Raw genomic sequence first — 17,650 nt, forward strand, 5'->3', positions numbered from 1 at the left:
GGTCTACAGGGGGGAAAAAAAAGGAAGACGGCACCCAAGAGCATCTGAGTAGTTTCCTCAAAGCAGCCTTTTCGTTTTGTAGGAGTATCATAATTAAGTGAAAGAAACGTTTGCTGAACCGAAGGTTAATTGTTGCCTACTGGTAACACACACAGCAATGAGCAAGCGTCTCAATTTCTTAATTAACTAGCTCACAAAAACGTTACTCGACCACAGGAAACGTGGGCAGAGGAAAAACTGGATTCTGAAGTGTATTATTACATCAACTGCTAAAGGGTACCTCGGGTTCAACGTACTGATTAAAAAGCTGGCAATGGAATCTTTTCCACGTGTAATGAGAATCAGATCCTGAGGTTTCCATAACGGAATAGGAATGAAGTGTATATGTAAATCGCAAATACAGAACGGTTTTGCGAGCATGCCGTTTCAGAGCCGATCGTTTCTGTACAGACAGCTCAAATCCTCCCTCAAAATGTACTTACTTGCAAAATTTGAATAAAATCTTTTCAAAAACCAGAACTGGTCCTGTGCTCCCCAATATCGTCAGGGGCTGTCCGGCGAACACGGAGAAGGCGATCCCTGTGAGGGAGGCTCCGAACAGGGACTCTATTGCACTCTGGAACCCGGGGAGGAAACGAGAGAGGTCAATGAGAGAGAGAGAGGTCACTGCTTCACAAAGTCTGGCTCAACATCAGGTCCCTCTATGGGACAGGAGCGCGAGTAGCCGACATGCACATTTACCAAACGGAGGGGGGGGATTCCAAATCAGTCTGGGATGGGGGAAAAAAAAAAGTTTGTTCCTTTCAATGGCAGAATAAATAGGAAATCGCTTCTTTGAGAAAAGAGCATTGTGGATATCCCTATGGTGGTACACATCCCAACAAGTGGAAATGCCCACTAGTACCAGTGAACACCTTCAGATACATTGTCGAAGTGTTGCTTTGAGTTGGAGGACAAGACGTTGTTGGCAGAGGTCCCACTATAATGCCGCCAGGAATACTTCCGTTTTTTTTTTCCCGGGAGTAAAAATTTCAGGGGTGACGTCTGAAGTATCCAAGTGCACTCAGGAGTGCTGAGCCACATATATTCATAGGAACGTACAGCAACACGGACCCCAGGAATGACCACTGGAAGGTTCTGAAAAGCCGCACGCCGTTCCGCCACAAATCAGTCAACCGTTCACTTCACCACTGGAGTGATACAACAGAGAGTTCAGATTGCACAACACACCGAGGACAAATCAAGACCCCCTACAGCTACAGCTACAATCCTGTTCAGAGAAGAGGATATCCTGTTAACTTTTGCTGGCACAGGCCAATCACGCCCCTGCTGCAGCAAATCGGTGAAGATCACAAGACAGCGGGAACCATTTAGAACCACTCCGTCGGTCTTCGGTTGTGCCAGTACTCACTATGTTGCCTTTCGTAGCTTCTCCCAGCAGCCCCCCGAAAGTGATGACCGGGGACATGCAGGCACAGTACAGGAAGAGGATAGAAGCCAGACACTGGAGGCTCAGGGCATCTTTGATATCAGTCCAGTAAAAGGGAGCTTTGCGCTTCACATCAAGGATCAACCCCCCAAACAGCCTGTGCAAACACAAACAAGGAAGCATGAAGCTTTAATAAAAGAAGCCGGGTGTCAGCTCTGCTGAGAGACCTTATCTTCACTGATCTTTTATTGATCTCATTCAGGAGACATTAGCAAAGGCAAACAGAACTTTAATTGGTAGACTGAGGTATAATTACAGGCGGAAACACCGTGGTAATGGTCATAAAAAATACCACGCCTCCACATTATCCTTAAAACAGACAGCAGAAGAAATACTGAAGAAACGAGGCAATAAACAGTTAAGGATCTATAATGCGATTCACAGAATGCATTGTACCTAATTTTAGGAGATATTTAATGCTTCTGTTTGACCTGGATTTACCACAGCAGCTCAGCCCATCGAGTTTCACGCACAGGAGTTGTGCTCCTCAGTTTTTAATTCCCTGTCAAGGACATTTTTGGGCATCCAAAATGACAACCAGAGCGCCCAGCAGCGTGTCAGCCCCAGACAGCCCAGGCCACACACCCATGATATTGCAACTGTGGTTATTCTGTACATGATGATTTCTTAATAATCCAACACGCGAAAGCCAAGTTCCCTGCTTTTGTACCTGCAAAGTCCTTTTCATCTTTTTAATACCTCTTTAATGAGGGTCAACTGTTCAACGTAACTCGGCAAAACAACGCCGGCCTTGTGTTTTCACACTCATCAAAAAAGACTTAAGAAAGAAAATCCCAGTTTAAAGCCCCTGCCTCAAGTATTTCTGACAAGAGCCTCCTGTAGCTTAGCCCCAACATGACGCAGCACGTCAAATTCTCAGGGGGTGGCCGTCTTTTAAGTCCACTGTTTCAGTTCAAACCGTGGGTCGGTCATTGGAAAGCAAAAGGCATTATTAAGGCGCCCAGAGGTTCTTCTAAAGCGCCTTTCGCCAGAGCCAGTCGTCAGGCCGTCACGTGTCAGAAACACTCTGGGAACCTCCCAGCTGCGCAGGGAAGACGACGTTCACTGGGAGATCCAAAAGCCCATGAGGCCACAGGGGGCACTGGCGGCTCTGGGATTTTCCAGTGGACAAGGGCTTCTGGTGGCACCGGGAGGTCAGGGCTCAAACCCAGCCCGGGCCGGGCCTCAGAGAGCGGAACGAGAGCAGAACCCACCGGCCCGTCCGCTGCAGCTCCGGCCCCGCGTGGTGCTCCTCCTCCTTCGCCGCCTCCGGCGTGGGGGCCGAGCCGTTCGGCAGAGCTGGAATCTTCCGCTTCTCCTGAAACACGGCGGGGACGCAGGGGTCAGAGCCGGCGAGGCACGCCGGCGCGTGCCAGCTGGGGGGGGGGTGGCGGCGGGAACGTTGCGGGGAAACGGGACGCGACACAAACCGCGCGTTCTAAACTGGTTTCCGTGCAAGAACAGACTTTCACCTGAATCACCGGTCTCCTCTGCTCCGCTTGGCCTCCACATGACTTTTCTCTTGCTCTAAACTGAGATCCATCTCCCCTGAATGGCCGCTGTCCCAAATGGGTAAGGGGAAGAAATGCCTTCTAAAGATCCTGGGTCTTAAGAAGGAGCAGAAAGAGGTGCCCTCGGCTCTTACCTGGGACGGGACACTCTTCGGGGGCTCAATGCGTATGGTGGGGTCCCATTCCCCAGGAGGCAGCACTGTCACCTGGTCCAGGAACTCGTCTATGCCAGACAGGAGGTCATTTCTGTCTTTCGCCTTATAAGCAACGTCGTGGAAAACCTGCAGGGAGGTCACGCGCGGTGTTGTGAGGGTCTGCGCTGATTTAATCCAAAAAAAAAAAAAAGCTTCCAGCTCTGGGGTGATGTGCAAACAGCGGGGACAGCCAACCGTCGTGGGTTTCTTGGAAACTACACACTACAGAATCGAGCCATTTTGATAAATGGGAGACTACGGTGGCTGGACCTTTACAATCAAAGATAGCACACCTAATGCAGACATTACTTATTACCTTGCTGAGTGTTTCACAGTTATTCAAACATCCCTCAGGAACGTGAATGTTCATTTTCCACACCACGGGAGGAAATATCACTAGCTAGATGTCAATATTTCATTATAAATGATTTTTTAGAGGATTTCTGCTATACGTTGCAAAACCTAGCACATTCCTTCATATAAACCATATTCATAAACTGCTTTTATAGACATCGGGCACATTTTAAATGTTCCGAGAAGAGATTCATTTTTTTCCATAGATTTCTCAGCTGGATCATGCTACAGGGTACATTTTCTCACTACAGTGTAGTAGCGCGTGCTGATCCCACACAATGCCAGCAGGTCAGGAAGCCTGGGAGTATCCGGCTTTCACACTGGGGAACAGAAATTACCTCATCGGTCATGAGAGTGGCGATGGATCTTCCAATCTCGTGGTACTGCGGCCCTTTGCCGAATGGACCCAGCAGCAGAAACAAAAACCTGCCCGCAAAAGAAAAGGCAAATGTGTTATCGTCAACCCCAATAAAGCCCAGCAAGCCTGAAGCATTTCTAAAACCTTCACTGTCTGAGAACTGCACCCTCTGAGGATTGCTAGAGTAATAAAAGCATCTTTCAAAACAAGAACGTCAATCTGCAACCCCATTATTCCCTGACAGCACGTTCAGAAACGTGAAAAGGTTTGCATCTCTGTGCACCCAGCCTTTAACTTTTGCAGTCTGCACATAAACTGTGGTGTTGCTTTGGCTCTACCACATCCTCTGAAAGATCGGAGCAGAGCGCAGAACAAAGAGACAGGAGGACAGGAGCCCAGCTCCGGACGCAGCTCGGCTTCCTGCCACAAGATGGCAGCGCGTCACAGTTCTGCCTCGGGTCAGATCCTGGCGCCCGGAGGCAGGCGGTGTACCTGGTGGGCACGGGCACCTCCGTGAGGCCTGTGAGAAGCACCGCCGGGGCCAGCCGGACGAAGGCGATGATGGGGCACTCCAGGAAGTCGACCTCCCCCACCAGCACATTGGAGGCCTCTGCTCCAGGGGGGATCTTCTTCATGAAGTTCATGTCAACCTTTGAACAGCAGAAACACGTTGTTCACTAGCGGTCAGAAGCCACAGGCACTCCTCACTGCTTCTGTCACCTGGTGACACTCCCTGGGTGCTGAATGTGCACGGGAAAGCAGTATCTAAGTCTCTATAAACTGGCAATCGCCCATAGGGCTTTTATCAACTGATGAGGAGACTCCGTACAGTATAGCTTTATCAGAACAGACTCCTCTCCACGGTTCTGTACTTAAGTCTTCTCAGAAAGGGGCCCACAAAGTTCTGATGCTGTAGGAGGGAGACGGTTACACACTACAGGTGAGGTCCTGTAGCAGGAAAATATCTTAGCGTCTCAGAATAAAAAGGTTTTGGAAAGACAAAGAGCTCATACTGCCAAATACAGCATCAAAAAAGGTCGGCTCTTGTGCCGAGTAAATATTAAAACAATCTGTAAAAAAATTACTAAACAAACGCCCAGAACGTACAGAAAATACAGAGCACAGTCCCACTAAATGGACACAGAATAATCTTACGAGAGACAGCGATTCATTCACCACAACAGGACCACAACAGTTACAAAACAGGTATTTCAATCAGCGACAACCTTTGATTTGCACATCAATTGTAACAGATCTGCTCAGATTCTCAAGAAACCTAAGTGGCAGAAAGGTTACAAAACTCACCACGGTCAAGCACTGTATAATTACCAACGCAATGGAGTGAAACGCAAATCTCGGCAAGGAAGGAGAGCTTTCAGAACATCAAAGGCTCAGCAATTTTCTTTAGTGGTTCAGTGTTAAACCTTAAATTCAAATACAAGAATGCCGGCATACAGTCCCGCAAAATTTGGATAGTTAAAACAAATTAAAAAAAAAATCACTGAATGCTTGGTGAGATTTGTGAGTCATTCCATGGTTAAAAACACCACTACGCACAAGAGTTCTTTCAACCAAACTACACAACAACCAGCAATGACTGGCACCAGACAGGGATTCCAGACACAGTTTATGGCTTGCCAGATATAAAACTTACTCCAATCTTCTTGGGTCCCACACCAAGTGAACCACAGCTACAGTGAAAGGAGTCAGACTCCTGCTCGGGGAACGGAGTCAGACCAGAGAAACCAAGTAAAACAAACAGAGATCGTGATGCAGACATGCTGATCAAATTTGCAGGAGCCTTTTCATCAAGTCCCCGCAATAAATACAATGCCTCCACAGCGACGGAAGGCATTTCTAGAACACCACAACGTGTCCGTTCAATTTGGATACAAGCATTAAATCGATAAAACCTTCACTCGCCACGGGCAGACCTCAGGCAAGCAAAATTTATCTCCAGCAGCAGCCACGCACGAAAGCAAAATGTAGTGCCTTAAAGATATATGTTCCAGTCCTAATATGTCAAAAGCTGAGCTCATAAGATGCCCCTTGAATTTACCCACCAAGACAAAACCCAGGTCTTACACAGCTCACAGTTCTGAACAGATGTCGGCGACACACACGTGCATTACGATGTTAAAACACGAACATCTGTACCCTAGAGTTGTACGTGCAACGCACGGGTGTGGGCAAAACAAACTGGGCACGCTTTGTAGCTCCGCTTTCTTTTATGTGACAAAAACGCAGCAGGCTTAACGTCGGCGAAGCCCAGAAGAGAAAAGGTCAAGTTTAATTTGTCCTGTGAAAAGCCAGCAAGGCCGTGGTTTAAAAAACCCCGCGTGCAAGCAACAGTTGAAGACCCGGAGTTTGATGTTTTTTTTTCCTGGGGGCAATACCATCAGATCAGAGGTCAGACGGGCACAGTTGACAAGGGCCCAGGACAGGCTGGGGGCGCAGGGCAGGAGCTGTGCGGGGGTGCTGGAAGACGGCCTACCCTGCTGAAGTCCATGGTGCTGTTCTCCCGGCTGCCGCCGCCGCCGCCGCCACCTCCTCCCCCTCCTCCTCCTCCTCCTCCTCCGTTGATCCTGCTCTCGCTGGGCTTGGCGTGCTCCAGGTTTCCCGGGGCCGACTGTGGAGACGCCAGCAGGCCTGGAGGGGGGAAGCACACGGCCAGGGGGGGCTCAGCGCGCCGCACGAGAGACGGGCCGGGGGGTTTCCGCACGCGGAGAGACGAATACCCCCCCCCACCCCAGCTCTCGTGCGGCGGCAGCAGCGCGCGTGAAGGTCAACTAACACACCGCCACAGGGATGGAGGAGAAATATCCGTCGGCTGGTCTTGCTATAATCATCATCGTCGTGTTCCTTGTCCGAAATACACCAGTCAAAATATTCCAAAAACACAGCTCGAATCCAATGGGGCTTTTTATCACTTTTCTTTTAGACCTTTTCCCCATTTGATGCCAACTCGTATCCCCTTCAACAGACAAGGACTGATTAAAATGTGCTTATTTTTCAGACAAGCCCCTTAAACTGGCGTTTGCTTACTTCATTGTTCAGAATTGAAACCGAATCAATGAAACCATGTCTCTGTCCACTTTGTCTTCTGTGCATACTGTGCAATATGACTCGTGCTGCGATGCAGGTGTTGCACAGGTCTGATCACATACACCAGCATGTTTTATACAGCTTTACTTGTATACATTTCCAAGAAAATAGGCAGAAACTGAGCAGCCTAAACTTGTGCCATTTATCACATTTGTGATAAAAGGTAAAAACGCCAATACCCTTGTTTTTAGGTCATGAAATAGTATAAACCCTGATGGGAACTTCCATAAAACTGTATTTAATTTTTGCACTATTTTGTACATAGTGCAGTCTAATACTATATAATGTCATTAATACAGACTGTTGTAGTAATTTGTTTTCAGTTTAAGTTCCTGAAATGCCTTTAAGTTTACATTTACTTAGAATGCTAAAGCAAGTGAGCTGATCAAAGCAGATATCCAATAAGATTGAAGAGGTTAGTTAGGGTTAGAGGTTAATTTCAGCGTTTTGGTTGTGGGGGATACCCAAAGACGATAAAACAGGTATCTTCTCCCTTTTGATTTTCAGCTTGGAAGTAACCTCTACAAAATAATATATGTCATGTAATAGTTGCTAAAGATTCACCTGCTTCAAAAACCATCATCAAAATAATTTGTCTAAAATGTGCAGTTACGTGTTCAGGTTTGAGATAATTTTTTTAATGCATACACTGAGATGAGCTAAAACAGTAGTTGAAGCTCACCTTCCAATTAGCACATGTTAATTAGACTGTGCCCGTTTTAAGGGATACGTGTCAGAATGAAAACAAAACTCTTCAGAAATACAGTTTACCTGATAAGACTTTGTAATACATCATGACACAAAATCATCAAACGATTGACCAATCCTCTTTAAATGTGTCCTGTTTACACTGCAAACTCTTCTAATAAGATTACAACCCACCATGTGCAACATTTTACCCTTTTTGAGCAAATTGTCATGCTCCTGAATGTTTAGATTTTAACACAACACGAGCTGATCAGACTATTCTGATTGACATGATGGAAACCCAGACCAGGATCGCGGAAATCGGGCATCTAAAAGGTCTCGGACCACATCAACGAAAACACAGCTTAGAATCACAGAAATTGTGTTATAAGGCCGGAAGTGCGCCGTCATCGGACCCACCTGCTGCTGCACTCTACCCACAAACATTTAAACAAGGAGGGCATAGGTAACAAAACAAGCAACCTGGAAAAAGCAGAACCGTGAATTAGTTGTCCATCTAAAATCTGGATAGAGGAATGAAGCACCTCAAGTGCCTCGATTTTGCACGACGTCACTCAACTCAAAATAAAACAGCGTTGGAGCATTGTTCTGTAATTTGAGGACTCTTTAAATAGTAGGGGGGGTCAGAGCATGAGGCCCTCACTCCCGTTCGAGTTCTGGCTGTCCAGAGGTCCACGCTGGGGCGTCCGATTCTAGCCCTGAGAAACCACCGGGTCCTCTGGTTTCACAGACATGCCACGTCTTAATTATTTCCTGGAATCAAGTACGGACCTCGGCAATCAACGCGATGCTTAGTCACAGATGACGCCGCCTATAAAACCTTAAGGCTGGGGAGAAGGGTAATGGCCATTACAGCCATAAAGGAAAACTGGAATCGCGCTGCCAAAACGGCGAACTGTTTTATGAGGGCAGCGAAAGCAGTACCTGTTTCATGCATCTCAAAATGTCCAGAACATGCTAAGGAAAAGACTCATGTTTTATCCCAAGTGAGCAAGTACTTGGCAAAGCTGTGCCCTAGAGGTAGACATTTAGTATACAGCTTTTAAACTTCAGCACATAGATAGATCGGGTAGCTCTCCTAAGATACTGAAGCCATGCAAGAAGACATTACTGTAATAATGCAATTTTACAATAACGCAGGATTACATCACAAAATACATTTGAAAGCCACAATAATGGATCTTAATGGTAGAAGGAGAGGATACATAATCCAGTCTGCTTCTTCACGGATGTTGTCAAGCAAGCAGGATAAAAAAAAAGCCGGAACACAAGTTTGCTGACTCAAACATGCATAACATCCGATCAAATTCCAGATCACACACGGCAAATTAAATATTAGAAGCTAGGCGCTGACCTAGCTAAACACAGGGAATTGTAACAGGAAACTGTGGGTGAAGAGTGCAGCCTACAATCTCTGTGTGTGTTCAAAAAGGCATAGTCAGAAGCACTCAGACACCTCACAGCACAGCCACCAATTACAGCCACCAAAGGAAATTCAAACGCAGAAACTGAAGACAAACTGTAGCTAAACATTTAGGCATCTACCATGCAATTATGTGGAAGTACACTAGAATTAAAGAGTTTTTAAACATTTTAAAAACTCCTATAAACTTTTTAGTGAGCTTCCTGGAGCAGGAGCTAAATTTGACCCGAGTGAAATTTAGAATGTACAGGGATGGAGCAACAATTGATTAGTGGGTATCTGTAATGATCATTTTATTGCTTGGACTACTGCAGTCCCTTTTATAATAAAAGCATTCTGGGCTCAAGTCGTTCCAATCTCAACAGTAGCAGCCATTCCAATGGGACAAACCGTCAGATCGATGCGAAGATGAATTTCTGTTGTTGAAAATTTTGGTTTACATAGCTCTACGCCATGTATTCAGCTGACAAGTATAATCATAACTTAACAGCCTAGAAGACTAAGTGTCGACTAAACAAAATGAATTACCACGCAGTCCTACTCTGAAGTCTAAGCCAAACAGGCTTGCCTGGTGGAGAAATACTTTTTACGGGCCTCGCGCCGTACTGGCAGGCTGGCGAAAGCAGCTCGTCCAGGTTCACGTCGGAGCACTCCGCAAGGGAGAACGCAACGGAGAATCGACTCCTGGGGCCAGTCGCTCAGACGTGAGCCAGCCCTAACAAACCCTCTCGCGGGAGAAACTAACAAAAGAGCAAACGGAGGAATCAAATGTTACCACTTAAGCTTCACAATGCAAGCGGATGACGTGCTTCAGTAGCAGGTTTCAAGACGCGCTGCGATTTGATCCGTATGTCTACATTCCAAAAGGTTCAACAACCTAGTCGCTAAGCAGCCAAATACTTTGCACCAACAACAGTGACGGTGGAAAAGCTGTCAGACCATCTGGGAGGGGAGGTTTCACAGGGACCCAGCAGTAAGGAACACACTGAAACCAGAGGAAACAATATTGCCGTCCAGAACAATGCCATTTGGAATTTATCCTGCCAAAGGGGTCCCTTCTCCAGCAACATGCAACAGCGTGAAACGCGTTAAGGGTCTTTGCAACGTGGAAAGAACGAACGGCCAATGATCACTTTACTTTTCGTGAAAACCCAATTCGTCTGTAACGCGTGGAGACCAAAGAAAAGAAAAAACACGTCATTTTAACAGAAAAGGCGAAACACAACAAAACATTTATTTCCGACCACTACAAGAAACCACCATTTAAAGTAATTAAGAACACAAGAATGTTGACTAATGAGAGGAGACTGTCATTCATCCCACCTCACAGTTTCCTAGTAGCCAGGGTGACTGGAGGGTCTCATTCCCTCTTCTAGAAAGAAGCTGTGGTATCCAGTTTCCACAATATGGCTGGGCAACGTGTTCCAAACTCCCACAACCCTTTTGTCAAAATGTGTCTGCTGTTTTCAGGGATCCTCACTGCCTTGTCTGCTCACGGCTACAAAAACACCCTGGCTCCTGCTAGGGAGGAGGGGGTGAGATCTTGAAGTCACCTGCTACTAGCAACCAAACATGAGTGGAATGATCTCTCATTAGCCAACTTTTTGTTCTTAAATAATTTACCGAGAGAACAAAATGACAAACAATTAACTTCCCGCCTATAGGTCTGTATAATAAAAACACTAATTTGACTTCCCTCTAAGTTGCCAAGATCAGATACATCAGCAAGTATAATAATGCCAAACAATCCCAAACCTCTGTTGAATAAAGTCACTTTAATTGGACGTCGCCTATTGACATGCTATGATTTTCTGCCACTTTTAAGCATTCTTGAAGGATTCCTGGCATTTGAGTCGAGGTGGGATTACTGGTTGGGTTTCAGTCACGGCATTAAGTTTCCTGTTTGTGTATTCCACTGCTAGCAATCCCTGAAAATCCACACGCAGCAAAACTAGTCACCAGGAAATCTCCCTGGAGAAGAGGGGAACCAGAAAAGCCATAGGACACCAGCTCTATAGCAAAAGGTCTGATTACCGTTCGCTTCATTCACAGCTTGTGAACACCATTTCTTTTCTACCAAATGTTTTACTGTTTTTGAAGGGGAATATTTACGACCTGCGATAGCAGTAAGCAACATTCTAGCGCCTTCATTATCAAGTACCTGGGTAGCCTGAAAAGTATATTTACTGTGAATAATTCAGGGCCATCTTTTTTTCTCCCCCCTGTTTCTTGCCTCGGGCAAAAGACAGACTAATCGAATTTCACTGGCTAAAAAACAATGTCACCAGTTTTTAAACCGGTGTCTAAAAAAATTTCTCACGGCCTCTTTTTCTATTTCTAGCAGATCTAAGACTTGCCAAACAGAACAAAATCAAAATGTCGCTTTACAAGCAAACACCAAGATCACAGGCCGAGTCCAGAGGGAATTTCACCCATGAAAAAGGCCGATTCGTGTGGCTGTGCGAAGCCGGATCAAAGCCCGAGCTGTGAGAATTTGCACACCCCAACTCATTAATGAGAAGGCCAAATGTCTGGCACGACGTTTGCGCCAACTATTTTTTTTTAAAAAAAAGAAAATTTCAGCGACTGCTCTCCTCGGGAGTATTGTCCGTGCGCTTAACTGCGGATGCAGAGGAATTATAATCGGACAGTGACTGAACAGAGAAGACTCAAATGTCAGTCTTGTTAAAAACAACCTCCTCGGCGAACTCAGTTAAGGCAGCGGGATTATTTTAGGCATAGCCCGAGGTCTAGAACCGTCACTGGACTTCCACCGTGACTTGGTGAAGCTCTGAATGCCTGTGGGCTGCTGAACGCTGTAGGGGCGCAGAGGGAACAGCCCAGGGGGTGCTGGGTGGAGCCATGCACGGCGCCTGCGGAGAGCCCGGGGTCACCCGAGAGGTCACACGGGTGGAATGCCGAGGTGGCGCTGGTGGTCTTTGCAGGCCGCGACTCACGCTGGCGGGATACAGAGCAAGGGCCCCGGGGGGGGGGCCGAGATATTTGCCTTCTTGGGGCGGCGGTCGGAGCTCCGCCCGCTCTTCCTCCTCGTCTTCCTCCGGGGGGTGGACGACGACCTCGGGGATGGGCAGCGGCTCGGGAGCCGGGAGCTGCGGGGGGCAGCTCTCCGAGCGGAGGGGCGCGGCGGGGGTCGGGGGCGGCGTGTTGGGAGGGGAGGGCCGAGGGGTGCTGGCTCTGGAGGCGGCCGGGCTGGCGCCGGGCAGGAGGGAACTTAAGAGGGCGGACATACGGGAGTCCCGCCTCAGAGATGGGCTGGAAGCCGACAGGCCCGTTTGGAGGAGAGTAAGGTAGGAAGCGGACAGGCCCTCCCCTGCCAGAGGGAAAAGTAAAGACAGAGGGGGAGAGAGGGAGGGAGAATAAGAGATGAGGAGACGGACAGTGGGAATAAAAGTACAAAAAATAAATGGATCATTGACATATTTTAGGAACACTGCAACGCATGCAGCAGTCGGGGGGCATGAAGGGATGCAATGGGGGGGTGGTGGTGGTGGCATGCAGCACAGTCCGAACGATGCCAACGTGTGCCAGGCAGGTGAGAAAGCAAGAAGGTGGGGGTGGCGGGGTGGGAAGGTGTGTCCACACGGGGCGACCCACTCGTCCACACGCGGACAGGAACAGGACAGCAGAGGGTGTCTCTTACGGGTGGCGAGCACAGTGAGTGGACAAAGCAGTGCCACCTGCCTCTGTATCCACAGGGCTTAGTACAACATCAGCACTGTTGATGTTAGCCAACACCTCTCTTGTTCTTTGCTGTCAAACAAGGACTAACACCTTCAGTTCAAGAACGGAGAGGCGACAGCTCCTGATCTGCAGTTTGTTCAGGCTGCTTGCAGGTTTTTGCTATTTTCCCCATGATCTATTTTCCATTTGTCAATGATTATCTGGCAAAACCCCCTTCAGAGCCATGAAATTCAGGCCTAACAAAAACGAGCACCTTTTTTTTTTTTAGAAACCTACAGCAACGTTTAATTCCTGACGAGTCTACGCAAAATAAATCTGGACAGAAAGGTTTTGCCTTTTCAGTTTTGCTTCCGATATATCCTCACTAACAAAAATAAATGAAGCTAAATTTAATAAATATAATAAAACCCCCATGAGAAACATACAATTTTCATTTAAATATATCTAATATTCAACAATTCTTTTCTCCAATTTGACCCGTCGAGCTGCAACTATTCCTTTTAGGAAGCAACACGCAGTCAGCGCAACACAAACCAGAGTCAGAAACCCTGCCTTGCGTGCAGGTCTTACCCCCCCATGTCCTTGTACTCGTTGAAAAACCCGGCGAATGCTTGACAATGGGCACATTGCGCGTGTTCATGCATCACACGCAACGCACATGCACGTAGAGCACAAGGCAGCGAGTCGGCCGTGGTTTATAGAAAACGCACTGCTGCAAAGTGTTAATTAATAAAACAACAACAACAACAAAACAACAACAACAACAACAACAACAGACGGTCACTCTCGAAGCCGACAATACGAACCCAGAGGTTTTTACACTGGCTTCGCGCGAAGACGCTCTTCGACCCCGTTTTTTATTTTTTTGTATCCCCCCCGCGGTCGAGAGGGTCCCACGGTTGGACAGATCCCCCGACCCCCGGCGAAAGATCTCACCGTTTTTCTCAAGCAAGTGCGGGTCGGAATGTTTCTTGCCTATGTCCGCGAAGGAGCGCACCAGCGGGATGCGGTTGCTGAGCTTCTTCTCGTTCTGGTGGTGGTGCCTCTTCAGCATGGCCTCCCGGACCTTCTCGCGCAGAGACTCGTCCAGCTGCCCCGAGGCCACCATGCTGTCCATGATCATATCTGCCGGGGCGGACGAGACCCGAGTTAATGGCAATCATCCCTTATACCGCGCTTCTCTGGACGCCCCGCTCCAAGCTCTCTGCAGGTGATGGGGACTCCCCCCTCCACCACCGCCGGCGTGCAGCAAGATGGAGGGGCCTTGGCGGAGGACCACAGCACTCCCCTGCGCTGTCGCAACTCCAGCTGCAAAGCCTCTGGCAGCCTCCTTTTTCATGATTCAAAATAGGCCGCACTCCTGTACAGCATCACTTTCTTAGAAATCCCTGAAAATCCACACGCAGCAAAACTAGTCACCAGGAAATCTCCCTGGAGAAGAGGGGGAACCAGAAAAGCCATAGGACACCAGCTCTATAGCAAAAGGTCTGATTACCGTTCGCTTCATTCACAGCTTGTGAACGCCATTTCTTTTCTACCAAATGTTTTACTGTTCTTGAAGGGGAATATTTATGACCTGCGATAGCAGAAAGCAACATTCTAGCGCTTTCATTATCAAGTAGCCTGAAAAGTATATTTACTGTGAACAATTCAGGGCCATATTCCCCCCTTTTTCTTGCCTCGGGCAAAAGACAGACGACTAATCGAATTTCACTGGCTAAAAAACAATGTCACCAGTTCTTAAACCGGTGTCTAAAAAAATTTCTCACGGCCTCTTTTTCTATTTCTTTTTCATGATTCAAAATAGGCCGCACTCCTGTACAGCATCACTTTCTTAGAAAATGGATGTTACGTCATCTGGCGCCACGCGGTCGGCCACCGCCCTGAAGGGTTTTCGACAGATTCAAGAGAGTCGACCTCCCCCGGTTTTCCTAGAAAGGAGCCGCCCCACGCGGGTGGTGCTCTTCGCCCACCGACCTGCAATCTCGTCCAGCGTGTTGGCTCTCATGTCCAGCAGGACCGTGCCGTTCATGATGCAGCTCCGCAGCTCGAACAAGCTGTGCAGGGACAGCGTGGCCACGTACGGCTTGCTCCACCTCTCCCCGCCGTCCTCCACGTCCTCCTCGAATTTCAGCCACCTGCAGCCGGAAGGAAGCGATTAGGAGACTGTTCGTGTCTCGCCAGCTGTCTCTGTACTGCTGTCTCTCCAGACAGGGGGAGATGGCCCTTGCCTTCGGATTTGGCGCGCCTTAAAGAAGGAGAACACCTCTCCTTGGTAGATGCACATTACACCTCTGTCCCCGCAAGCAAACAGCCGCATAAACCAAGGGAGAAGTCTGCAACCGGAATTTCAGAATCACCTTCCGTGCCTATAGCCTCTATGAAGCTTGCTCATAAGGGCTCATTTAATGACCAAGACACAGTTGAGAATTACGTGGCACAATAGCAGTTCATCCCACGCTGTTCGGTGCTAGGGGTGGAAAGATTAACACTACCGCCCAAGACTACTGCATACTTATTTCTTTGTTGTGCGTGTTGTGTTGTGTTTCTTTGTTAGCCCTATACAATTTCTTGCATTAGGAATTCGTCTTTTCGCATACCCCAGCTTTTCTCCAAGGAGACACAGACACACAGACAGGGAGAGAAGCTGGGGGTCAGAGCGCAGGGTCTGCCATTGTACGGCGCCCCTGGAGCAGTTAGGGTTAAGGGCCTTGCTCAGGGGCCCAACGGAGTAGGATTCCTCTGCCGGCCGCGGGATTTGAACCGGCAACCTTCCAGTCACAGGCGCAGATCCTGAGCCACAGGGACACCGCTCGCCCGTTGTTCATCTGAATAAGGACCCACTTACACCTGAGACTGTAAAACATAATGGGACTTAAATGTGAAAACAGAAAAGAAGTCTCTGACCTGGCTGTCTCTTTCCACTCTGTGGCATGACCGTCTCTGAACGACAGCTCATCCAACTCGGTGAAAAGGTCGTGGGGAATGTGCTCTTCATCGTCGTCTTCTGTGCCCAAGATGAACTGGACTCTCTGGGAGGGGGTGTCTGGGAGGTGAAAGTCAGAATCACAAACACTTAGACAACTGCACCAGCATTCACATACAGAAACGAGTAGCCCTTCTAAAACCAGCCCTGCCTGAGGAGCAAAGAGTTGCAAGAACAGACGAGACATCCGTGACCACCTATGCCATTTTGTTAGTAGCGCGTGTTATAAATGCAAACCGTTATATCAACTGCTGGCATTTGTATACTGCTTTTAATCCCTAGGGATCTACTTCATCCACCTTATAGGAGGGGACCTACATCATCCACCACCAGAGTGCAGCACCCCTCTGAGTCACCAGCACTGCTACACAGCAGACCAAGAGGAGAAGGAAGGAATGACAACAGCTGAATTAAAAGGACATGTAGGTAAAAGCTTACTATACAGGACCAAAGCAGAATTTAGACAGGAAAGTACTGAGGACCCCAAGTTTAAGGTCTGCTAAAAAAAATAAAGGCACCTTCTACAGCACTGTTTCCGGGGATCTTACTAGGGAACTGGTCTGGGCATTCTGGATCAGAGTGCCGCCTACTGGTCCAATAACAGCACCTGTATCAGCCCCCTGGTTTTTCTTGTAGGTGCGCCATCCCAGTATCATCTGGAATCTGACAAGATCAGGCTATGGGGTGGACACTGCTGGTTGAGGCTTTGTGCCCTAGCTGTACTGCACTCTCTGACAGGGTGGCTATAATTGACTTTTTCCATTGGGAAAAAAAAAATATTCTCTGAACAAAATGCAAGTGACACAGCATTTCTCTTACAGTTTCAAACATGCCTCACCGTCTCGGTCTACGTTTTGCTGATGTATAATTAGAACTACTACTAAAGAGGCCTAGCCAAGAGCACAGGAATGCGTGTAAGCAGATAGCTGTCAACAGAGAAACCCCACACCACCCAGAAGAGAATGTGCCCATCTCCACAGCGGATGGAAAGAAAGCAAGAGGTGTCACAACATCCTTTAGCTTCTGGGAGTTTTTCTTCTGGGAAAGCCAGAATAAAACTGTGACCCCACCCGATAATCCCTTCCCATCCTTTCAGAACGTTACGGCTTTCTATTCAAAGGATACCTTTGACTTTTCAAGTCTCGTATCGCAACAAAGGTGCCGGACGGGGTAAGAACTAATGCGATTTTTTCCTTTTTCCGTTTAAAGAAAAATTATAAAGCATTTTTATACAGCTTTTTGATCTTAATTTACTTCCAACGCCAATACACGTTTGATGCTGTGGATGTTCTAATGGCTGTATTGGAGTTTTGGCTTTTAGTTTTTCATTCAATGTTTCGTTTTTGTTTTTTCCTGTAACTTCTATGCGTTTCCTTTATAGGCCACATTGAGATAATTTCACCATGAAAGAAGCTTAAATTAAAGAGATATCCTCGATACCACACAGCCCTGTTTCTTACTTGCAGAACCATACCAGCCAGTTGTTTGTGGCTAGCACCACCTCAAACCATTCAGATGGAAATTTTAGGACGGGATGAACCATTCCAAAACAGGCATGATGTTAATAAAATGACAGATTTTGAAAACATGGAGTTCAATGTTCAGTTTTAAACGAACTGCCCTGGCATACCATGAATAAAAGCACAACAGTGAACCGACAGGATGCGTCAAAATGACCTCCTCGCTGATTTTTTTTTTTTTCCCCTGTTGTGGCCGTTTTTCCTCTATCTGGGTCTTAAATAACCCCCCCCAACGGATGTCAGGAGCTCAGACAAAGCCCGGGTCTCAGACTTCGGGCTTACAGGTGGATCAAACAAGAC

At 47.6% G+C, this 17,650-nt stretch overlaps 1 protein-coding gene across 12 annotated transcripts in view; it reads right to left on the reverse strand.

Moving 5' to 3' along the window:
- The window catches only part of slc4a7 (solute carrier family 4 member 7), a 70,859-nt gene that overhangs the window by 14,159 nt on the left and 39,050 nt on the right, over positions 1-17,650 (reverse strand). For 6 of the 12 annotated variants that reach the window (XM_088602042.1, XM_088602043.1, XM_088602044.1 and 3 more), the window contains exons 4-15: positions 15,752-15,890; positions 14,822-14,982; positions 13,781-13,969; positions 12,150-12,473; positions 6,401-6,555; positions 5,561-5,620; positions 4,399-4,556; positions 3,887-3,974; positions 3,135-3,281; positions 2,704-2,807; positions 1,412-1,586; positions 483-616 (exon numbers count right to left, since the gene is read on the reverse strand). In XM_088602042.1, the coding sequence (XP_088458168.1) occupies positions 483-616; positions 1,412-1,586; positions 2,704-2,807; positions 3,135-3,281; positions 3,887-3,974; positions 4,399-4,556; positions 5,561-5,620; positions 6,401-6,555; positions 12,150-12,473; positions 13,781-13,969; positions 14,822-14,982; positions 15,752-15,890 (1,834 nt within the window). The remainder of the gene's footprint in view (positions 1-482; positions 617-1,411; positions 1,587-2,703; positions 2,808-3,134; positions 3,282-3,886; positions 3,975-4,398; positions 4,557-5,560; positions 5,621-6,400; positions 6,556-12,149; positions 12,474-13,780; positions 13,970-14,821; positions 14,983-15,751; positions 15,891-17,650) is intronic. The other 6 variants (XM_088602046.1, XM_088602041.1, XM_088602050.1 and 3 more) reach the window with 4 other exon arrangements.

Source organism: Lepisosteus platostomus, chromosome 12, assembly GCF_059453375.1.
Source record: "Lepisosteus platostomus isolate fLepPlt1 chromosome 12, fLepPlt1.hap1, whole genome shotgun sequence".
Lineage (NCBI taxonomy): Eukaryota > Metazoa > Chordata > Actinopteri > Semionotiformes > Lepisosteidae > Lepisosteus > Lepisosteus platostomus.